The sequence below is a fragment of the Paroedura picta genome, chromosome 3 (genome assembly GCF_049243985.1).
Source record: "Paroedura picta isolate Pp20150507F chromosome 3, Ppicta_v3.0, whole genome shotgun sequence".
Classification (NCBI taxonomy): domain Eukaryota; kingdom Metazoa; phylum Chordata; class Lepidosauria; order Squamata; family Gekkonidae; genus Paroedura; species Paroedura picta.
The window spans coordinates 93,506,375-93,531,204 of record NC_135371.1 but is presented as its reverse complement, the minus strand read 5'-3'; the positions used below and the strand labels follow the sequence as shown (position 1 = coordinate 93,531,204).

At 42.6% G+C, this 24,830-nt stretch overlaps 1 protein-coding gene across 4 annotated transcripts in view; it reads right to left on the bottom strand.

Moving 5' to 3' along the window:
• Window positions 1-5,947: 5,947 nt before the first annotated feature.
• The window catches only part of FSTL4 (follistatin like 4), a 695,481-nt gene continuing 676,598 nt past the window's right edge, over window positions 5,948-24,830 (bottom strand). For all 4 annotated transcript variants that reach the window (XM_077326857.1, XM_077326854.1, XM_077326855.1 and 1 more), the window contains 2 exons: window positions 21,537-21,646; window positions 5,948-10,921 (listed from right to left, as the gene is read on the bottom strand). In XM_077326857.1, coding sequence (XP_077182972.1) covers window positions 10,219-10,921; window positions 21,537-21,646 — 813 coding nt within the window. In that variant the 3' untranslated portion in view covers window positions 5,948-10,218. The remainder of the gene's footprint in view (window positions 10,922-21,536; window positions 21,647-24,830) is intronic.

The window sequence follows — 24,830 nt, the reverse complement described above, 5'->3', positions numbered from 1 at the left end:
TGGGGGGGGGGCTGTGAGGAATTCAAGGATAAGGGGAAGTCCCTCCCATGGTTCCCACTTCCTCCTGCTGTTTCATTCTGCCAACTCACTACTTTCTTCCACTTATGCCTCTCCTGCTGCCTCCTACTTCTTGTCAACCTTGTTTTCCCTGCTGTCTTTTCCCCTTCCCACCACCTAACCCACCCACCCACATTACCACTGGCTGGTCCCTGCCCCATTTCCTGCACAGCTGAAACTCCCTCATTTTTCTCTCCTCTTCCTCCCTTCCCCTCTTCCTAACTTGGTCACTTTAGCACTGGCAGAGGAGTAAGGGTAGGGTTTAGGGTGGTGTGCTTTGGCCACCAAAGTGGTTGTTACAGCCCGAAGCAGCCAGCTCCGCAGTGTGGGGGGGAGGGGTGGTGGTGCATGACTGAGCATCCGCACGGAGGTGCAGAGCTCTGCATCTGCATGCATGCACCAACTGGCACTCCAGCACTGGTGCCACTCCCCCACACACACATTGCACTGGCTGCTTCCGGCTGGAATGACCACTTCGGTGGCCAAAGCACACAACCCTGCTAGGGTGACAAATACAGGGGATGAAGCCTGAGGAGGACAGGGACCTCCATAGGATACAATGCCATAGAGTCCACCCTCTAGATCATCAATTTCCTCCAGGGGAACTGATCACTGTAGTTTGGAGATGTAATTCCTGGGAATCTACAGGTCCCAGCTGGAGGCTGGCAATATCTGCCCCACCCACTGCTTTCCATCTCAATATCTCTACAGCTGCCACTGTCTCCCTACCTTGACTGGCAGTCACAGCCTTCTCTTTTTTGGGGTCTTTGCCCATGCTGTCATTGCCATTCCCTGTCTCCAAGTTTTCCCCTCTCCCCTCATGTCATGGAGGAAGAAATGGCTCCTCCCATTCACATGCTTGCCTGCAATGCTACAGCCTCAGTAGTGGGTGGAGGAACAAGATTTGTTGCTCCTGGTCTTGCCTGCTAGCCCACCTGCCTCTCCACCCACCAAGAAGAGGTGAAGGGTAGCAGGGGTAGTGTTAACAGTGGAAAGCCAGCTGTTTCTGGGTGCACTGGTGAGCCTGGCTGTCTCTTCCTTCCCTCACCATTCAGTGAACTTGCACAAACAATGGTCCTGATTTTTTGTGGTGTATCTGGAGGGGTTAATGTTTTTCCATTCTTTGTATTTTTTCTAATTTTTCTGCAAACCTTGAGGGTCCCCCAAGTCTGCAGAAAAATACTTTGTGTTGCTGCAGATGGGAGCCATGTTGAGAATTAGATTTATTGATGTGCTGAGAGAAATTGTGATAAACGTGACTGGGACTCACCCAAGGGCACCGTTTGCTGAGGCGGGGGACTCTATACCGGGAGGGACCTGGCCAGCAAGGAGGTCTGGACTCAGTCCCAACATGCCCAGGGGACAGAAGTAGAGTACAGGGCCAGGATGGGTCTTCGCAAGAGGGGGCAGGCCAGGCATCCTCCCCACTTTATAGGGGCTGCCTCACTGTGTTCGGACTCTTTCCCCTCTCCAGCATGAGGAGGCTTCCCACCCACCCTCCCTATTATTAAGTTAATCTAAAAATAAGAAAAAGGAAAAGAGTTACAGGTTAAACAGTTATTTCAATGTTTAGTTATTGTCACAACTGGCAGGTTTTAGCATGGGATAGATCAATTTGTGAGGTTGGCCATGCTTGCGCTCTGGCCTACCCATCTGAGGGAGGCCCCCATAAGGGTCTGTGTGGAAGCTGAGCCAGGTGGTCTCCCATCATGGAGGAGAAGACCTTAATGGTTGGCCTCCAATGCTGATGCCCATTGCGTCTCCGATCACCTGCCACCTACCTTAAGGCCTAGGGTTCCTGGCAGGCTTGCTGGTGAGATCCTTGACATCGGCCTGCTGAGATATGGGGCTGCCTTGTGGTATGTTTGCTGCAAGAGTTCTGGATCCTGTTCCCCATGCTCTGCAATGCTCAGTTAGCAATAACCACTGTGGCCATGTTTACACCAAAAAGAAACAGTTGCCAGTGTCCGTACTGAAGCCTGAACAATGTCTCCCCCTGCCAAGCAAATGGACTGAATAATGCTGGAAATCTGAATCACATATAAACTCCGGAACTGCACTTGAATTATAAAATAGCCACACTGCCCTATGAGTGAAAGATGAGATCAACCGGCATTCTCCCTCACAAGTCTGTATTTGACGTCTGAAGGGCTAGAGCCTTGGTTTTATAGAAACAGAAGTGAGTTTGTTGGATTGCTGATTTCTTTCCTTAACAGTTTCTATACTGGCAACAAGTAATTGTAATCTACACACAGAGTGGACCAGAAGCAGCACCAGCTCAGCGTCATGAATGCAATTAAGTATATTATAGATCCCAGCCTTATCAGTGTGGCTGTGATCCTGTGTATGCCCACTTCTTGCAGTCCACAGCACTTCAGCTGGTTCCCCACTGGGCCCCTGGGCCCTGGAATGCACAAGGAAGCCCAGCAGATGAGAGGAGCAGATGACAAGCAGATTGTACAGCAGAAGTAATGTTGGACACCACAAAGATTGTTAGGATATCAGCTCCAATATGAACATACCACAAATCTGGTAATTATTCAGTAATATTGCAACCATGTAAGACTGATGCCTCTTTGAATAAAGATGATAATCTCTGTGCTTCTGTCCTATTACAATTCAGTTATGCTAGTCTGTGAAGACATGGGAGAATAGTTTGAGTTTCATCCTCCAGTGGATGCTCATCTTTTAATATAAGCTAGGGGGCTTGTGTCATAATGTTGAATTATGAGTTTCTTGGAAAAGGCTTTGAGCACACATGCCGTTCAAATGAATCTGAAGAATGCCTGCAACAGTCCTGAAGAAATTCATTTGACATGCATTTCTTGAAATGCCAGTGCTGGAAGGGGGAAAGGACAGCTAAATCTGAGCTAACCTTTCAAAGCTCTGGAAGGGCTTGTTTGGCTTCAACTAATTGCCTTTTGCTTCATTCACTGAGCTCAATCCAGTGGCTTGGTACTGACTGCTGTTATCTGACCTTAGGCTATATTTGTGCCCACCCTCATACATTGGAAACTGTAGTGATCTGATCAGTACATTATTCCGCATTGTGTCCCTGGTTTCAAGTCATCACTTTTGGACAAGTCAGTAACTCATTAAAGAGCAATTTCCTTAGCAGTGCCCTGATTTCCTTCAGCAAGCAGGCAGTGCAGAGAATGTGCATGCTTCCCTCCCAGTCTTGTGGTCTGAAGTACAAGGAACTTGAATGGGAGTATGGGTATGAACATGTTTTCATTTCCAATACTTTTGCCATGCCTGTAGTGTGCAAATAGGACTGCCTAGAGCTCTCTGAGACCCACTCATGGGTTCTGGCACTGATGATGGTCCTGGATCATGCCCTGTTTATCTGAACTACAAGCTAGCATGCCTAATATTGGACTGCTACAAAGAAAATGGTTTGATTAGAATTTGGACTGAATTCTAATGCTGTAGATGAATTCAGATTTTTGTTTTTAAAAAGCACCTATTATAATCATACTTATTTTGTACTGCCCTTTATTTAACCTAAGCTATGAATAAGTATTGCCCTGGATCTCAAAGCTTGATTTCTTTTGTTCATTGATTTCAACGCCCATCAGACAGAGCTCTCAAGTGATACATGACCATGTTAGGATAACTAATCAAAACCTAGTTCCATTTAAATAGTTTTCACTTAATCACTAGGTCATAGAATCATAGAATCATAGAGTTGGAAGGGGCCACACAGGCCATCTAGTCCAACCCCCTGCTCAAAGCAGGATCAGCCCTAAGCATCCTAAAGCATCCAAGAAAAGTGTGTATCCAACCTTTACTTGAAGCCTGCTAGTGAGGGGGAGCTCACCACCTCCTTAGGCAGCCTATTCCACTGCTGAACTACTCTGACTGTGAAATTTCTTCCCCTGATATCTAGCCTATATTGTCGTACTTGTAATTTAAACCCATTACTGCGCGTCCTTTCCTCTGCAGCCAATGGGAACAGCATCCTGCCCTCCTCTAAATGACAACCTTTCAAATACTTAAAGAGGGCTATCATGTCCCCTCTCAACCTCCTTTTCTCCCGGCTGAACATTCCCAAGTCCCTCAACCTATCTTCATAGGGCTTGGTCCCTTGGCCCCAGATCATCCTCATCGCTCTCCTCTGTACCCTTTCAATTTTATCTACATCCTTCTTGAAGTGAGGCCTCCAGAATTGCACACAGTACTCCAGATGTGGTTTGACCAGTGCCGTATACAATGGGACTATGACATCTTGTGATTTTGATATGATGCCCCTGTTGATACAGCCCAAAATGGCATTTGCCTTTTTTACTGCTGCATCACATTGCTTGCTCATGTTTAGTTTACAATCCACAAGTACCCTAAGGTCTCGTTCACACACAGTGTTACCTAGAAGCATATCCCCCATCCAGTAGGCATGCTTTTCATTTTTCTGACCCAGATGCAGAACTTTACACTTATCTTTATTAAATTGCATCTTGTTCTCATTTGCCCATTTTTCCATTGTGTTCAGATCTTGTTGAATTCTGTCTCTGTCTTCTGGAGTATCTGAAAATCCAGATTGCAGTCCTTCAATTTATCCATCAGAACATCATGGGGAACCTTATCAAAAGCTTTACTAAAATCCAAGTAAACGACATCAACTGAATTTCCACGATCCAGCAAACCTGTTACTTGGTCAAAAAAAGGAAACAGGTTCGTCTGACAGGACCTGTTGGAGACAAATCCATACTGACTTCCTTGGATCACCAAATTGTCTTCCAGATGTTTGCAGATCACTCCTTTAATATCTGCTCCATTATCTTACCCACAACAGAGGTCAGACTCACTGGTCTGTAGTTTCCCGGGTCATCCTTCCTCCCTTTTTTTAAGATCAGAATAATGTTTGCTCTCTTCCAGTCCTCTGGGACATCTCCAGTCCTTAAAGAGGTCCCAAAGATGATGGACAAGGGCTGTGCAAGTTCTCTGGGAAGTTCTTTGAGCACTCTCGGGTGAATTTCATCTGGCCCAGGGGATTTGAACTCATCCAGGGCAGCTAAATGCTTCCCAACAACCTCTCTGTCCATGTCAACCTGCCACCCAGACACTATCTCTTGGCTACTGCCATCTCTAGATGTGCCTAAACCCTTTGACCTGTGGGGAAAAACAGATGTAAAATAGGCGCTGGGTTTATTAAAGTTTGCCCTACGAAAATCCAACATGTGGATTTTCCAACATCTGGCTACAAGCTTCCCTGCCCCCCCCCCCATCTCAAAAGGAATTCTATGAGGACATGGTCACTTCCCCCTAGGGTCCCCACCTCCTTCACCTCATCCACCAACTCTTGCCTGTTGGTCAGTATTAAGTCCAGTATGGCTGAACCTCTTGTGATAGATGTAATCTACCATTTGATAAATGAAATTGTCAGCCAGGCAAGTCAGAAAGTTGCATGACTGAGGACGCTTTGCAGAGTTTGTTTCCCAGCACACATCTGGGAAACTGAAGTCACCCATGATGACAAGGTCCTGCCGTTTGGATATTTTCTCAAGCTGCTCACAAAGTGCAGCATCCACATCCTCTCGTTGGTCAGGCGGTCAGTAGCAGACACCAACCACCACACTGTTTGATTTCCCCTGGCTTATTTTCACTCAGATGCTTTCCACTGTAGATATACTCTCCTTCACTAGAATTCCATGACAGATAAGCCCTTTCCTCACATACAGTGCCACTCCTCCACCTCTTCTATCTATTCTGTTTTTTCTGAACAGTTCGTATCCATCCACTATTACATTCCAGTCATGGGAATCATTCCACCAAGTTTATGTGATGCCTACTAGATCATACCTTTCCATCAGCATGAGGTCTATGAATTTCTTAGCCAAAAAAGAAATTTGAAGTGATACTCCAAATGCAACATACAGACCAAACAAATTAATCAGAAAACGCAACCAATAAAATTTAATATGCTCGAGAAACAAAAGTTGAATGGAGACAAACATGATTTACACATTTTTTGTGGTACAGATAAATTGTGATTGGTGTATATAAGGGAAAAATAGTATCAAATGTGCAGCACTTCTTATATTGGATCAGAAACTGTTCACAAGATGTGTGACATATCTAAAACATTTTCTAAATAGGGCCAAGCCATTAGGATATTTAGAAAATACATCCATGGATCTTGGGGCCAGAGAGAAAGGGAGGATAAGAGCATCTTTGGAAGGTTAAGATTTGGAGTTAACGCTAACCCACTGTGTTAAGATAAACAGAAAGAAGTGAAATCTATTGTATATCCTTCAGATCCTAATTTCAAGAATATTTACCTGAACAGATATTTACAAGGTCTACTTTAAAATGAAATTTATAAAATTAACGTTTTGCTATATCTATGTTACATAGTTCTTAATTTATGGTAAATATTCAGAGTAAAATATTCAAGAAATCATAAAAAGATATCAGAGCAGTGACTAGAGCCAATAAAACTCCTACTAAATAAGTGCAAGGTATGGAGACAGCTTGCTTTACTATTACTCACCAATGAATTTTAATAAAAGGAGGCTATATCCGTTAATAATCAAGGTTCTAACCTCCTATGGCTCATAGGAAAAGTTCTGTAGGCTTTAGTAAAATTATATATAGTTTAGCATTGATCAGACCAGGGTGGAGAATAGATGGCTCCATCTATTAAGAATTCTCCCCACGTTCCTTTATGTAAACATGCTGGAACACTCTGCTGTCACTGTTGTAAAGATTTAAGCAGTGAGTTCAAGATATTTTCAAGCATTTTGTGCTTCATTGATTCCAAAGGCATTTCCGCGCACTGGTCAAAATGGTGAGACACCTGCAACCTACAATAGCATGATATTAAATCACGCTATTTCTCCCCTCCACACTTCAAAGCCTTCCCCTTCACACATGCTGCACAAACAGCAAACAAGACAGTGATGCACTATTTCACTGCTCCTTGTCCTGTCAATCAACGGGGCCAACCAATCAAAGGTTTGTTGATCTTGCCACCCCTTTTTTAACTTGAGACTTACATATAGCAATGCGTATTCAGTTCTATGAAAATGCATTGCTACATTATTTAAAGTCCCTCCCCAAAAGAAAACATGGCCGGCAAGTGGAGGACATGGCAAGGGAGGCAGATTCCCCCCCCATCAATTAAAATGGATGAAAGGCTCCTGGCAAGCTCCCAGCCCCCACCCCCAATCAATCCAGGAAAATTAATCGGGGGGGGGTTCACACACATGCACACCCCCCATAACCCCCGGGAAATGGAGCGGAGAGTGCAGGAGCAAGGGCGGGACATTGCAGAGTTCACTATTGTCCATTTCACCCTCCATACATTCCTTCTGTTGGTTGTCCGCTGTTGGATCGTGCTTTTTAGGGTGGTGAATCCACTTTTTGCAATTCACAAAGTTGCGCTTTAAAATGGGGGATGTAGCTAGGTGGCTGCTGCCCAGACACTGGGTGTAGGCGATGTCATGTGGAGGGGCCGGAATATGCCACCTATATTCAGCAAACATAACATTACATTTATTGTATGCGGAAATGCCCCAAGATTCAAATACTCTGCATTTTCTGGCTAACAGCCTCAGAGCTACCAGAAGGTGACTTTAGCTAGATCTACTCTACAGACCTTACTTGTTGTAAAACTGCTATGGCTTCCCTAAAAAAAGGGGGAGACTTAGGTTTGTGATGACACCGAGAATACTCAGCAATCCTAACTATTCTCACAAGTATGGTACACTTATGGTTCCCTTAGTGCCTTAGGGTGATCGGATGAGTATTGCAATGTCTGTTCAACAGTTTACATTTACAGTGCAGATGTAGCTTTGAATTATACAGCAGTAGGCTTTAAAATGCTATCATTTTGGGGGAAGCCAATAGGAAATGCTTTTGTTCATTCTTTCAGCACTGTGAGTTGTGTCTTGGGATTTATTTTCAAGCACTTCTGGTAAATCATTATTCTAAACATCACCACAAGTATTCAACAAATGGCTTTGTGTCAATGCTGTGTGACAAGCTCATGTCAAAAGAATAGGTCAACTTTCATATTTTTCAGTAAGCCCAGTACAACAATGCAACAAATATTACTGTTGAAAAGGGAAGTCTGAACCAGCTTAACTTTGACTGAATGGTAGGGCATCTTCTTGGCATGCAAAAAGTTATAGGTTTGATCCCTGGCATCTCCAGTGGGGGAAAAGGGGGAGATCAGAGAGTAGGTGATATAAAATACCTCTGCCTGAGACCCTGGAGAGGTGCTGCCAATCAGAGCAGTTTTGATAGACCAGTTGTCTGACTTAGTAAAGGCAGCTCAGTGGGATTTCTGATGGCTTTGGCCACAAACAGCATGAGACTGTCGATGAAATATGTGTTTGTCATTCCATCTATTTCAAAACTGTGATTAGTGGCTGCTTCCCAACCTTAACAAGGTACATATATTTTACATCTCTCTAACTAAGCAAACAGATGTAAAGTTTTATGTTAAATCAGCTTACAGTTCCCAGGGTTTGCTGCTGCATTCTCAAGTATGTTTTAATTGGTTTTAGATTACTCTATTTTTTCATAACTGAATAATAATTGACTGTAAATGAGAACATTATGAATGAGGCAGTATGAACAGCAGCAGCAGCAGCAGCCTCTTTCTTTCTTTCTTTCTTTCTTTCTTTCTTTCTTTCTTTCTTTCTTTCTTTCTTTCTTTCTTTCTTTCTTTCTTTCTTTCTTTCTTTCTTTCTTTCTTTCCCATGTTCTTGGATGACAGATGTAAATTAAGAGCCTGAGTTATACAAAGGCTAAAAGTTTTCTGCACAGAAATATGCTACTGAAAAGGGTGCATTTCAAGACATAGCCATTGTTTTTATGAAGAACCCAATTACTTCGAGTAATGGTAAATTTTTAATGAAGGGGAAAAAATGATTTCTGGAAATGTTTCTCTCTACAATGGGGATGCCACTGCTTACTTTCCTGTCTGCTAAAATAGCAGCTCATTTTGCACACTTTGCATGGCTTCTGCTGCTTAAAAAATAAATTTTAAAAAGCTTTATTTCCTGATTACATAGAAGGTTTTTGCATATTTTCCCACGTTTTCTCACTTTCAAATCTACTCCACCTCTTTTATTTTTAGAAATAGCTCATAAAAATGTTCTTATCAGAACTGAAGGGGTGGGTATGGATTCTAACCACATCCATTTTAATGTGAAAGCAGGAGTGGGAAACATGGGGCGGGGGGAGCTGACAGTATAGAATTCTGTCAGGTTTGGTTTCAAAAAGGCATCTTAGCTTTTAAAAAAAGTTATTAAGCATTTCCACAAAAGAAATATTTGTTTCCCTCAGAGATTTCCCCCCCCCGTAGAACTTTGCATTCCAAAGATTGTTTTGTATAACAATCTTCTCTCTCAGGTCGATTTCTCATCCTCACTAATATCACTTTCAGCTCTTACATGTTTCCTTGGATGTTAAGGACGATGTCCTCAGTAGAAGTCAGTCAGTAGGTAAGGGAGGGCTCTGAGTGGATCACTGGTGACCCTATGAATTTTAAAATAATGTATATAGAAATTATATTATTATTAGTGTTAATTCTTAGGTGAGTAGAAATTTTATCAGTCCAAATCTTTAAATTTTCTAACTGGATAAAATTTGGTATTTTTAACAATGACATCATTTTTTTTAAGTTTTAAAAGATGTTTGACTGATACTGCATCTTCTACCAAGTATATGAATTCCAAAATCCTCCAGTTTCCTTGCTTGGGTCCAATAGTCTAAGCTACAGGCGTCATTTCGTGCCTTGTGACGCACACTTCAGGACATGGTTTGGGAGGGCTAACAGAATGAAGACTGATAAGCAAGATGGAATTTAAGGATTCATCAGTGTTCCAACTCAAAAGTAGTTTTGTTCTACAGAATCACCAAGGAATGAGCTGAATGTAACCCCAGCTGGAGAAATTATTCCCTTTCCCAATATACTTTCCATAACTCAAGCTGTAAAGTCTATGACTTTCACACAAATTCTCAGCATAACCGATTCCCAGTAGCAGAGTGTGCCTTATATTATGAATCTTGCAAGTAGGCCAATGTTGTACCATGAAGCTTATACAGTTTTCCCCTCAGTGTAAAAATATACAATGCTACTGCATATTTTTTTTTGTGCAGTGTAAAGGTCCAATCAGTACATTTTCCTGAAAGTCCTGTTTTCAGGCCCTTTCATACATCTCCAACCCAAACCACTGTATTACCCCTCTTGATACCTGAAACCTCACAGCGTAATGTGTTTTGCCGCCCGTTAATAATAAAAAGTGAATCCTTGGCTGATGTAATAAGATATTGCCCAAATAATCCACTGTCTTGGATAATTCTGTTGCAGGTGCTCCAGGGCCAGTCTTTAGATTTGATAGGGTCCTTTAAATTCTTCAATATGTCCATTTTGCCTGTTGACAACTCTACAAAAAGTACATCTGTTTGCGAATGTGAAGTAGCATATATATAATACTGATTGCCTTCAGTGAAAGAGGGCTGAAATGTCAGATCAGATATGTGTATGGTGGTTTGTAAGTCATAAATCAACTTGATTTCCCCTTGGACTGTTATTGTCTGGACTCTGATCCTCCCGCTGTGTTCATCAGTGCTGACCAAATAGCGTCCATCAGGGGAGATATAGGGAGTACCTGATACATCACTGTTGGGGCCAATAACAGAATCTGTAACACTGTCAATTATAAGCTGTGGAGTAATTGATACTGATGTATTCATTTTACACTGAATGAAGAAATAGCCACCCAAGTGCGTATATGCCATAGCTTGCGGCAAGCAGCTGTAGTTTTTGAAGCTGATAGTCTTGATGTGAGCAACAGTTTCCAGATCTATTTTGTGAACTTCAGGTTTTTCCTTGTTAAAGATGAAACCAAATCTGAAATGAAAAATAGAAAAAAAAATAGAAGTGCTTGAAGATCTGACAATTATCAATGTATCTTGTAACACAACTCAAAGATTATTACTACTAACTAGGGTTACCAGTTGTCTTATTTTTGGAGAACATATCCTCCTTTTTTGGTGTCTGTCCTCTTTTGGGCTCTTTAAAAAAAAAGGATGATAATCTCTTATTGGGTTGGAAGGTTAGGAACATTCCTGGTTAGTGTCAATTGTTGTTGTTGTTGTTAGGTACGAAGTCGTGTCCGACAATGATCCTCCAGGCCTTCCTATCCTCTACCATTCCCCAGAGTCCATTTAAGTTTGCACCTACTGCTTCAGTGACTCCATCCAGCCACCTCATTCTCTGTCGTCCCCTTCTTCTTTTGCCCTCGATCGCTCCCAGCATTAGGCACTTCTCCAGGGAGTCCTTCCTAGTGTCAATTATCACAGCTTAAAGAGTAGAGGTATTTAAAATGAGATTTGTTATAGTGATTACTTGTTTGAAGAAGTCAGTCCTTTTTTGTTTTCCAAAATATGGTAACTCTATTACTACCTTGAATCTTTACTATATATTATATCAGAACAGCACTACCTATTATAAACACAAAGATGATTGAGAAAGAATGCATATTAAAAGTAAAGGATCAAGGTGCCATGACATCTTATCTTTTAAGATGAAGGTAACTGCTGTCCTGGTGCATTGCTTGCTTTTGTCACCATCACAGCGATATAAGCTGCAATAACATAAATGACCAATAGAATTTGCTTTAGTGTTCTTGGCGCAAAACACTAGTCCACAGTCTAAAGTTCTTGAAAAAGAAGCTAACATAGTTAGGACTTTCTCAGTTTTGTTTGAGAGCCAATGTCATTTAATGGTTATCATTGGACAAGGATTGGGAATTCCCAATGAGGTTCAGATCCTCATGCAGCCATGAAACTGACTAGGTGACGTTGGACTGGGCCTTTCTCTCAGCCCAATCTGTAGAATGTGATGACAAACTGGGGGAGGAAAGAAAACAGGGTTGCACTTATCTGTAACTGTTGCTCATCAAATGATTTTCTGTATATTGACACAAGGAATCTGTAGTTCACAGAGCCTGCCATGGAGTGAGTTAATTCAAGAGTTTAACAGTCCCAGGAGTGCTACCCTCTCCCATCCCATTGAGTGGAGTGACTTTTCCTGCCCAAAAGTCAAATGACCTGGGAAGGGTTAACTCTCTTCCCTCAGTTCTCCTCTATAGCCACCATGAAAGTACATCATGACAGCATGCCCACATCAGGGTTTGGAGGTAGGGATGTGTGAATGTACAGAGGACCACTTGATGAACAACAGTTACAGGTAAGTACAACCCTGTTTTCATGTTCATGGCTTCTGTGCATTCCCACATGGGAGATTAGCAAGATCACTCACTGTGGAAAAGTGTGTGGGCATGATTAGCAGAATAATTGTAGTATTGCTCTTCCCACAGCAGCCTCCTTCTTATCCAAGATGTCCATGGAATAGTGTTGGACGAACATCGATGGTATGGATCATGTCACTGCCTTACATATGTTGTCCAATGAAAGGCCCACCAAGAAAGCTGTAGAAGCTGCCTGAACCCTGGAGGATTGAGATTTAATCTTCAAGGGACAGTCCACCACTTCTACATAAACAAAGTGAATGGCAGATAGCAACCAATGTTAAAATGTCTCCCACAATGCCTTTTTCTCTCTGTTCCTTCCTCTGAAGCATAGAAATATTTTTTTATCTATTCTGAATTGTATCTAAATATAATAGCAATGCATATCTCATGTCCAGAGTGTGAAGTGTTCTTTCCGCCACTGAGGTAGGCATTGGAAAGAAGGTCAGAAATGTAATTGATTGCCCAAGGTGGAATCGAGATACAACTTTAGGTAGAAATCCAAGAGATGGCCTAAACATCACCTTATCCTTATAAAATTGGATGGATGGGAGGTCACAGGATAGTGCTGCCATCTCTCCAACTTTCCTCACAGAGCTAATAACTACCAGAAATAAAGTCTTAAAAGAGACAAATTCACATTTGCCATAGGTTCAAATGGTTTATAACATAGCATGGACAGTATCAAACTCAAACTCCACTGAGCTGGGGGACAAACATGGAGAGGGTACAATGAAATAAGCCCCTCATAATCACCTTCATTTCCCAAGACCCATATATTGAACATCCATTTATAGTAGTGGTATTCAGCATGTGGGTTGCGACCCCTTGAGGGGTCATTCAGCCATTTCCTAGGGGTTACAGCGGTAGAGGCATGGTCCTGGCGTCTTCCGTGCTGCCTCAGAGCACACTGAGGCTGTGCAGAGGAGGCTAGCACTGCAGCAAGCGATGGCCGCAGTAGCAGCGGTGGCATGGCATTGGCCTCCTCCGCACAGCCTGAGAGCTCACCATGGCTGCAGGGAGGAGGCCAGTGCCGTGGCAAGCAGGAGCAGCGCCTCCGCCACCCCTGCTATAGGGGTTGCAGCATCAGGGTGGTTGAGAACCGCTCATCTATGGGCTCATGGCTGAAATAGCTGCCAAGTGAAACTTAATTGATGATGTAGCCAAACAGTCCTGCTTTAGAGAAAGCAAGTCCTGCCCACTGGGCAGGAAGCAGGATCTAGGCCCTTACTTATGGCCCGCACCTGAAACCTATGCCACTTGTGGGTATAAGAGTGTCTGGTAGATGGTTTTCAGGCCGCCTCAATTACACCAGCCACATCTTCCTCAAAGAGTTGTGTGTGTGTATCAGCCACACTGACTGCTGTAAGCCCTGGGTGCAGATAGTTGCCAATGTTGAGCAAGTTTGGAACAGATGGGAACTGTATGTGCTAGCCCCTCAATTGGGCCCACAGGGCTCTCCTGTGCCAGAACAGGATAGAAGAATGCAGTGCAACCCATTGGACTGAAGCTTCATGATTACTTTGCCTAACATGCCTGAAGGTGTGAATGTGTGAGCAGATTGAGTAGTAGAGTGCCCTATTGCTCGAATATAGACCACTCTTGCAAACCCAGCATATGCCTGCTAAATGTGTCTGCAATAATAGTGTTGGATGTCCCTGTGATGTGAATAGCTGACAGAATCACCTGGTGAGCTATTGTCCAATGCCAAATTCCTACAGTTTCCTTGCATAGTCTTACAGACTTGTTTGTTGATGTAAAACTTATGAGGACAAGAGTGCTGGTGACCAGATCCAAAATAGAAGCGGGAGCCCATTTAATTGCTCTAAGCTCCAAAAGGCTGACATGGAGAATACATTATGAGGATGACTATGTCCCCTGCGCTAGTCTCTTATTGCAGTGTGCCCCCACCCCCACCCCAAGGGTGAAGTATCAATGAACATTTGGATCTCTGCATGACTAGCCAAACTGCATGACTAGCCAAATGACTACCACAAACCAAATATGGACGTCTACCACTCTAAGGACTTCAAAACCTTCCTGTCATGAACCCTTAGTTCCTGACCCATGGTTTCCATCCCCTTTGAGGTTGTTTAATTTCTTTAAGCTCCCAGATCTCCCGCTGAGCTGTGGCACCTCCCTGGGTTCTCTTGGCAGTCCCCTTCCCATCTCTTACCTGCATTTCAAAGGCTCATCCTACAGTCCCTCCCTTATCTCCTCACTCACAGCTAGCCTCACCGGCAGCCCAGCCCAAACAACAGATGTCCAGATGGGCTGTTTTGACACCTTCTAGATCAGAGGGCAATATTGTCTGTTTCCATGTGAAACCTTGTTCTTGCCAAAATGTTTCCCCTCCCCAATCCAAGGTATACATTCTATGCAAGCCCCTTTCCCGGAGTCTCTGTCAAGATTCCTGTCTAAGATCTTATGCAATGTGCTGATCCCTATCCTGATTCTTCAAATAGGACTTTTGTTTAAAGCTTCAACCCAAAGCTTGAGAGTGATGTCTGTTGTGTGAATCTGCTGGGTCTCAACCACTTGGTTCCTGACACTTCCTTGGAATAGACAGTTTAGTCCAACAGGACCTCAGATGGTGATCAAAATGTCATAAAAACCAAATCTGAGGTGGCCTCATATGTAACCTGGCAAATGGGGTGACTGCCATTGTAGAGACCATGTGACTCAGCAATCTCTCAATGGATTGTGCAGTTTAGAAGCATGTGTGTAAAAAGCTCAATGCCATAGTCCTTACATTTTTTGCTCTGGGATGAGGCAAAGAAGCTAATCCCAACTGAGAGTCTAAGGATGTTCCAATAAATTCAATAGAGTGGACAGGTGTCAAAATGGATTTATGGATATTAATAACAAAGCCCAAGGTTTGTAGTGTCAAGAGGGTTTTGTGTATGTCTTTCTGCAGCTTCTGTGACATCTCTCATATCAGTAACCAGTCATCAAGAATGTGGTAAATCATACAGCCTCTTGTTTGCAAGAGTGCCACCATAAGTGCTGTGCACTTGGTCAATACTCTTGGGATTGATGTTAAGCCAAATAAAAACACTGTAAACTTTCCATAATGAATGGAATCATAGGTAAAACGCAAAAACCTCCTACTGCATGGATGGATGCTTATGTGAAAATATGCATCCCACAAGTCTAAAGTAGCGAACTGGAGTCCCTTAGATATTAGGGGAAGAATTCCTTGTATTGAAAACATCCTAAACTTGGAAGCACTTATACATTTATTCAGCTTCCTCAAATCCAAAATTGGTTTCTCGCCACCCCCTTTCTTATGAATCACAAAGTCATGCAAATAAAAATCTCTTGACAGAGGAGCGTTTCCAAAGAGGTAATGGATCTTTTCTCCAATAAGGAACGCATCTCATTAGCCAAAAATTCTGAGCATTGTTAAATTATAGTGGGGTGCATGTTCCATGGTAGTAAGGAATCAAAGTCCAAATAATATCTGAACTTTATTATGCTGAGAACGCAGGAGTCTCTAACATCAACTCCCAAACATCAACAAACAATGATAACCTTTCAAAAAGCATTCCATGACATTCTAGTTTAGACATATTTGTATTAGAGAAACTCTGACTCCTTGGCCTGTTAGTAGTTTGGGATCTTCCTCCATGAGAGTACGCTTGCCTATGGGTTGGTGTATAAGAAGGAACACACTGATCTGGAAATCTATATTGTCTAGAATGAATTCCCTTTTGTTGGAGTCTCCAATCCTGTTTTTGTAGGACTGGGACGATCCTGCTGTCACCCCCAATGTTTTGGCAGTTAATGTATTTTCTCATATGTTCTAACTTCTCATCATTTTGAGTGTTAAACAGGTTAGGCCCTTCAAAGGGGAGATCTTCCACTGCTGCCCATGTATCATTTGTGAGCATGGAGGAGCGGAGCCATGCATGACGTCTGAATACAACTGCTGTGCTCATAGATCTAGTGTGAAAGTCTGCTTGATGCCTAGCAGGGTTAATCTACTGGTTAACCAGCTTCATCCCTTCTGCCATAATAGCTTTAATTTGTGGCTTACTGGCAGGAAAGGTGTCTAACATGAGAGAACAGTCTTAAATCATCTGTTGGAGAAATAGACACCGGATCCCTAACCATTTCTGATGGTAAGTACTGAGAGAAGGATTCCGAGTCCTGGTCAGAGTCTTGACCTTTATGCTGGTCAACCTCAGCAAAATCAGTATTGCCCTTGGCATCGGGTCGACATTGGGAAGGAGATGAATGATGTGACTTTGGAACCACAAGATGCATCTTAAGTTGGATGACTCAAACAAATGGTCTCTGTGCAAAGGCCACCTCAGCACCACCACGAAGTTGTCCTCTGATTCTGAGAACCCACCGGGCACTTGTATCGAAGGAGACCTGGATAGTCAAGCAATCTTCCTCGGTAATGGTAGCATACTGTCACAGTCAATGACAGCACCAACATAATGACATGCTTGTCCTCTTTGTTGTACGTCAGTGGAATTCAGGGCTGAGGGCTTCAGCGGCAGCCGCTAATGATGTACCAGCAACGTCAGTTGTCAACATAGATGGGTTGGAGTCAAGCGGACCAAAGGAGCTGTTGGTGACAATCATGTGGCGGACATTTGGGACAGAGAAATACAATGCCGACCAGTTTCCAGGGTCTCTGGAGAAACCATGGCTCTCACAGTTAATTTTTTTACTTTTACTTTTTACTTTTATTTTGTCTTTTTTGCCAGAAGCTCCAAGGTAGCCTTTTTTTCTTGTTGGGCATCATCCTTCTCTTCCACCCTCTGAGGTGGCATAAAAGAGATCAATGGTGTTTTAGATAATTTCTTGCCCAATCCTTCACCCGTAGGCTTGACTCTAGAGGCTGAGAGCACCTTCTCATAGAGAGTGGCCTTTAATCTTGCCACTTTGCCATCTCTTGTTTTTGGGTTCATTTTACAGCAAACTGGGCATGAGCTGATAATGTGGTTTTCACCCAGGCATAGTAAATAGGACTCATGTCCATCATTTTGGGCCATCTTGGCCCCACATTTTAGGCATTTTTAAAATAATGGCATTTATGCCAGAAAGAAATATAGTTTCCTGCATCCTCTGTTTCCATGTCCTCTGTGCGGCCTGGAACATTCCAGCCTTCTAGGTAATGCCATTTGCTTACAATGAATCAGGGAGAAAAACGTGTTCATCTTCTTCTGATTTCTTATTTAAATTTTTTTTTTTTACCTCAGGCAGCCTGAGGCGATATTTGAGCTTGCAAAAGATGTCTTTTCCTTTCGGTGGCAAGAACAGAACTGGGGAAGGAGTGCTAGCCCCTCCCGAGTCATGTGACTTTGGGGCGGGAAAAGTCACTCCACTCCCTGGCATAGGAGGGGGTAGCACTTCTGGGAGTGTTAACCTCTCGAATAAGCTCACTAGCTCATCTCTGTGGCAGTCTCTGCAAACTGCAGATCCTATGTGGGAATGCATGGAAGTCATGAAGATGAACTATCTATGAAGAAGAAGAAGAAGAAGAAGAAGAAGAAGAAGAAGAAGGAGAAGAAGAAGAAGAAGAAGAAGAAGAAGAGTTGGTTATTTCTCTACCCAAAGGAGTCTCAAAGCAGCTTACATTCGCCTTCCATTTCCTCTCCCCACAAAAGACACCCTGTCAGGTCAGTGAGGCCTGATATTACTGTTCGGTCAGAACAGCTTTATCAGTGCTGTGGTGAGCCCAAGGTCACCCAGCTGGTTGCATGTGGGGGAGTGAAAAATCAAACCTGGCTTGCCAGATTAGAAGTCTGTGCTCCTAACCACTAAATCAAGCTATGCTACTATGAGTTTCTCGGAAGAAAACAGAATAAAACCATAATAGTTTAATATATTGTTTTATTTCCAGATATGCAGATGATACCACTCTAATGGCAGAAAGTGAAGAGGAACTAAAGAGCCTGTTGATGCGGGAGGAGAGTGCAAAAGTTGGCTTGAAACTCAACATCAAGAAAGCAAAGATCATGGCATCCGGCCCTCTCAATTCATGGCAAATAGATGGGGAAGAAATGGAGATAGTGACAGATTTTATTTTCCTGGGCTCCAAGATCACTGCAGATGGGGACTGCAGCAAAGAAATTAAAAGACGCTTGCTCCTGGGGAGGAAAGCTATGGCAAATCTAGACAGCATCCTAAAAAGCAGAGACATCACCCTGCCAACAAAAGTGCGTTTAGTCAAGGCTATGGTATTCCCAGTCTCAATGTATGGCTGCGAAAGTTGGACCATAAGGAAGGCCGAGCGTCAAAGAATTGAGGCTTTTGAACTCTGGTGCTGGAGAAGACTCTTGCGAGTCCCTTGGACTGCAAGGTGAACAAACCGGTCAGTCCTAGAGGAGATCAACCCTGACTGCTCTTTAGAAGGCCAGATCCTGAAGATGAAACTCAAATACTTTGGCCACCTCATGAGAAGGAAGGACTCCCTGGAGAAGAGCCTAATGCTGGGAGCGATCGAGGGCAAAAGAAGAAGGGGACGACAGAGAATGAGGTGGCTGGATGGAGTCACTGAAGCAGTAGGTGCAAACTTAAATGGACTCCGGGGAATGGTGGAGGACAGGAAGGCCTGGAGGATCATTGTCCATGGGGTCGCGATGGGTCGGACACGACTTCGCACATAACAACAACAATTGTTTTATTTCACTAGTGTAAAAACCATATTTTAGACCTGCTTCCCCATTTCCTTTGGTCAATAGCATCCCTGATACGTAGCTGGAGATGTAAAGACTTCTACCAGACACCCTGGAGAGCTGCTGCCTGTCTGAGGAGACAATACATACCTTGATGGATCAAAGATCAAATTCAGTATAAGCCAGCTTCATGTATGTCTCCAGCCATGGTAACTTACTTCTGAAGAACAAGCCAATCTCATTCATGCTTACATATGAACACTTCAGGGATTTTAACTTTTGGGTTTTTTAAACTTTTACTTAATTGTAGATCCACTAAGAAGCTGATTTGAAGAGGAAAAAAAAAGACAGGATGAATGATAAGGGGAAAAGGTGATCCCTGCAGTTCTTTTGAATTAAGACCTCTGAAGGGCTCTTTAAATAAGCATCTTCATTTTGCAGCATTTCTCTGAAGATTTTTATTAGAAACTAATAAGGTAAAGTGGGACAGCATCAGCATGGCATACCTGCTCCTGCCAAGGAAATGCTCAGTGCATGTGTTATCTGAAATCTTAAGGGTTTTTTAAAATCCACAATTTAATGGGGAGTTATCTTTTTAAGTGAATCAATCTTTGTTACTGAATCAATCAATCCTGAGCAGAGTTACATCCTTATAAGCCCATTGATTTCAGTGGCCTCAGAAAGGTGAGACTCTGGTTAGGACTGTGCTGTAGTATACAGCAAGAATTACTTTGTTTGTTTATTTAAAGATAAGTGTCTAATAGTGTGATCCAATTAAAATTGCTCATTAAATGAGCTCAGACTGGAATAACTGTGTCAGCTTGGACTGTAAATGTTTCAGCATTTGGAAGCATCCAGTCCACAGTAATACTTAGTGCCAACTCTTCGACTCAAACTAGGTTTTACTGTGGACAAGATGCTTCCAAGTATCACAGCACTTGTTCATATTGTTTGTGAGTGGTCAGGATATTTGCAGTGCATCTCGGGAGGGAGCAGATGAGCAGGCAGTGAGATTTTGGATGAACCAAGCTAAACTACTAGCACCCTACCTAGCCCCAGTGATCCATGCAATGGTCACCTCTAGACTAGATTTCTGCAATGCACTCCACATGGGGATACCATTATACCTGATCTGGAAGCTACAACTGGTACAGAACGTAGCCGCCAGGGTTCTCACAGGAACACCTTGGAGGGCCCACATCCTACTGTGCTGCAACAGCTGCACTGGTTACCAATTGAATACCAGATCAGACTTAAGGTTTTGGTAATGACTTCTGCAGGGCCTGCAAAATGGAGCTCTTCCACCAAGCTTTTGGTCGAGGCCAATGAAAGAACTCCACCAACTAGAGCCCCCAAAAGCCCCTCACATCACCAACTGTGCCCAAGAGAGGCACAGGACAACTCCTGATCTGGCAATGCTTGCAAAAATGAATTACAGTTGTGCAATCAACAGTTTTATAAAGTTATAATGTTTTAATGTTAGAAATGTTATAAGTTCAATGGTTAAAAAAATGTTATAAGTTCATAATAATGATGTTCACTGTATTGTACTCCTTTATCTGTATTATACCTGTATTGTACTCCTATGATCTTAAGAAGTCTGACAAAGCGTGCTTGCACTCGAAAGCTCATGCCTTGAATAAATCATTGTTGGCCTTAAAGGTGCTACTGGACTCTGATTTTATTGTGCTACTTCAGACCAACACGGCTGCTCATTTGAAACTATTGTACTACAAATCTTCACTGTAAACTGCTCTGAGCTGCAAGGGCAGGCGGTATATAAATGCAAATAAATAAATAAATAAAATAAACCTGGGGCTGAAACATCTGATGAATTTCGGTGTGAGCAAAAAATAAACCTGGGGCTGAAACATCTGATGAATTTCGGTGTGAGCAAAAAAGCTATGATATACCCTGCAGTGAAAGTGATGGTGGCAACAGATGAAGCCGCTATACATTTGGACTTATTGGTTAGGAGCTGTTGCGATTGCTGCTACCAAACATACATGTGTTGGAGATTATGTGCTGTCTAGAATGCAGGTAAGGCTGGGATTTTTGGGGGCTCAGCAAGAAACTGTCTGCCTAGTGTACACATCAGAGTATGTAGCAAGAAGGCTTATGGAGGCAAACGTTTAAAGTTTCTTCCTGTAAAGTGAAGGAAGAGGCATGTATAAAGTTTGTCATTGGCCAAACCAATGCCATATTAGGACAAAAATGTACTGAGCTATGGGACTGAGTTTGGAGGCATAACGGTCGTGGAATCCTAATTAGAGTGTTTCTAGTTAAATAATGTACTCTTTTAAATTGTTGTCTCTTTGGCACATGAAAAAAACAGAGTGCTTACAGAGCCCAAACATTCACTGGTTATTATGTTGGTCATACTTATTCATTGCTTCCTTGTGTGTCTCCTGTCCATTTGACTTTTAGCTCTTGCATATCTATGATTTATATTTATTAGCTTGGTGTGCCCACAATTGATCAGTGGAGCTTCTATAGTTACTGCCTGAAAAGTAAAGCAAGTAAAATTCATGATTAATAATAATATGAGAATGAAAGTACAAACTCCTGAGGCTATTACCTGATGTGATTAATGATGAGGTTTGTAGTTGGGATAAAGTAATCATCCATTCCATCCAAATGGGTACGAACAATATGTAGATTCTCTCCCACACTTGCATCTGGTATTACCTGTAACAAACAACCAAAATGCTAGGCATGGATAGAGCAACAAATGAGGCATTGAACTATAAACACGAGGCTACTTATATTTATATCATACCAATTTTTTTGCCATCAATCTTCAATGAATCCAAATGATGGTTGGAGCCATGTCTAGAATATAGGAATGTTAATGAAATGGCATTTTTGTGAGTGTGACATTTGCAAGGCAAGAGAATGTCTCTCCATCTGCTTTCAAGCTGTTTATATCAAAAGACAAAGCAATCATGTGGGTGTTGAAATAGTGTCCTAGCTGTAACCCTGCAATAAGTTTCCTGCAGTGCCTACAGTAAACATTGTTTACATGTTCATATTTATTAATCTCACTTAAATGCACCATGCTAATTCATTGGGTTGAATGACCGACAGCAAAGTCACAGCAGTTAATTATCTCATCCAAAGGGCATCTTCTGTGCCAGTGATGGAAAACTATACACAAAAATAGTAGAGTGGATATTTTATATTTATATGCCATTCTGAAGGAATATGAAGCCTTGTGGAAAACTCCTGTTATCTTTCATTTAACTTCAGCATTGTGTGGAGGCAGAACTTGGTTGTTAAATAAAACGCTAAAATATTGATATTATTTATTTGAAGGGTTGTTAGTATATTAAGATGACCAAGGCCAATACATTAGGAGTGTTTATTCATGTAACATGTTCACAAGCTGGCTTTAGAATTCATAGCTAAGTAATTCATTACAGAAAGTGCTAAAACCTTTAAAAAATGTGCTTCAATATTTTGGACAAGCTATTTAGAGGTCTCCTAATTAGACCACTCAAGAAGCTGGCCATTTCTTGAGGCTTTGGTCTATTTGGCTCCACCATGCTATTGTTAGCAAAACAGACACATTGCTTTTTATTTATGAGATTTCTTAAATTATATATGTGGACACAACTTGTAAGGTGGCTCAAAGTGCCTTCACGGGATCTCTCAGAAAAGGAAGTTATGAATTTGTTCTCTACCATATTTCAGTACCATCTCTACAGATGGTCAGAAGATGTTGCCGTAAAGATCAGGTAACATCAGGGACCAATACAATTCTGCCTGATTTGAAAAATTCTGAATTGTGACAGGTTTCTCAGATTCAGGAATCATGTCAAATCAAGCTGTTCTCATACCTTACATATACCTTTTAACCAGCTTAATGGAAAGCCTGTATGAAACAATTGAGGCAAATGATTTGGCTTTTTATGGTAAAATTGCTGAAATGAGGAATTGTGGATGCTTAAATCTGAACACTGTGGCCACCAACAGACAAGATAGATTCTTCTACAAACCACAAAATAACCCAGGTTCACAGAAAAATCTGAAATCTCAATAACAACATCACATTGAGGAATTAACCTCCTCCCAAAGATGTCAGGGTTGCTATGCAGAGGAAGGCGATAGCAAACTTGTTGTTGTTGTTAGGTGTGAAGTCGTGTCCGACCCATCGCAACCCCATGGACAATGATCCTCCAGGCCTTCCAGTCTTCTACCATTCCCCAGAGTCCATTTAAGTTTGCACCTACTGCTTCAGTGACTCCATCCAGCCATCTCATTCTCTGTCATCCCCTTCTTCTTTTGCCTTCAATCACTCCCAGCATTAGGCGCTTCTCCAGGGAGTCCTTCCTTCTCATGAGGTGGCCAAAGTATTTGAGTTTCATCTTCAGGATCTGGCCTTCTAAAGAGCAGTCAGGGCTGATCTCTAGGTTTGTTCGCCTTGCAGTCCAAGGGACTCGCAAGAGTCTTCTCCAGCACCAGAGTTCAAAAGCCTCAATTCTTTGACGCTCGGCCTTCCTTATGGTCCAATTTTCACGGCCATACATTGCAACTGGGAAGACCATAGTCTTGACTAGACACGCTTTTGTTGGCAGGGTGATGTCTCTGCTTTTTAGAATGCTGTCTAGATTTGCCATAGCTTTCCTCCGTAGGAGCAAGCGTCTTTTAATTTATTTGCTGCAGTCCCCATCTGCAGTGATCTTGGAGCCCAGGAAAATAAAATCTGTCAATACCTCCTTTTCTTCCCCACCTATTTGCCAGGAATAGCAAACTATCTCTGTTCATCTCTTGCCATGAAAACTCCATGGTCCTGGGTTTGCCATGAGTCAGTTGTAATTGTTGTTAAATGGTAAAAGAGCCTTTGTAGCTTTAAGAAAGGGGTACCCTAGGTATCTGTAGTTAGACAACCACAACAGTATTGCCAAGCTTCCTTCTTTGATTTCAGCCAGGAAATGTGGGGTAACAGGTGCCAGTTGATGCCCAAAGATCCCCACCCTTTTTCTATATAGTGTGAATCCCCTTATTGTATATGTGTATGACTGAATGTGGTCCTAAATATGAGAGGAGCCTGAATTAAACTAAAAGGTTATTGCAATACATCTTGCCAAGGAGGACAGGATTATAAGGCAGCTCCTATACCAGTTGTGCATAAACCCACCCTAAGCGGGATTCACTTTCCCCAAGTAACCACTTTCCGCAAGAGACTCCCATCAGACAATTTGATTCTAACCATTGATACAGATTTTGAAAACATAAACTACAAACTGGTCAAAGAAATATCTTTCTGATCTAAATGACTAGATAGGAAGGTTCTAGTTCTTCCCTGATTATGATGACAAATACCCAGCAATACATACATACATATTTAACTTTTGGATCTCCTCAAGGGAACAGTGCAAAAGAAGACCCTCCACACGCCATACAGAAAGATTTCTTTTCAGCCTTGCTCCTCCCTGAAAGATTGCATTTTAATTATCCCTTGTTCCACTGCCAACACCCCTTCCCTTCCTCATCCAAAGCAAAAAGGTATAACAAGTTACCAGACAGAGCCAATTTTTGTAGCCTGTTTTATGGTTGGTTCCTTTTGTTGTTGTTATGTGCGAAGTCGTGTCCGACCCATCGCGACCCCATGGACAATGATCCTCCAGGCCTTCCTGTCCTCTACCATTCCCCGGAGTCCATTTAAGTTTGCACCTACTGCTTCAGTGACTCCATCCATCCACCTCATTCTCTGTCGTCCCCTTCTTCTTTTGCCCTCGATCTCTCCCAGCATTAGGCTCTTCTCCAGGGAGTCCTTCCTTCTCATGAGGTGGCCAAAATATTTGAGTTTCATCTTCAGGATCTGGCCTTCTAAAGAGCAGTCAGGGCTGATCTCCTCGAGGACTGACTG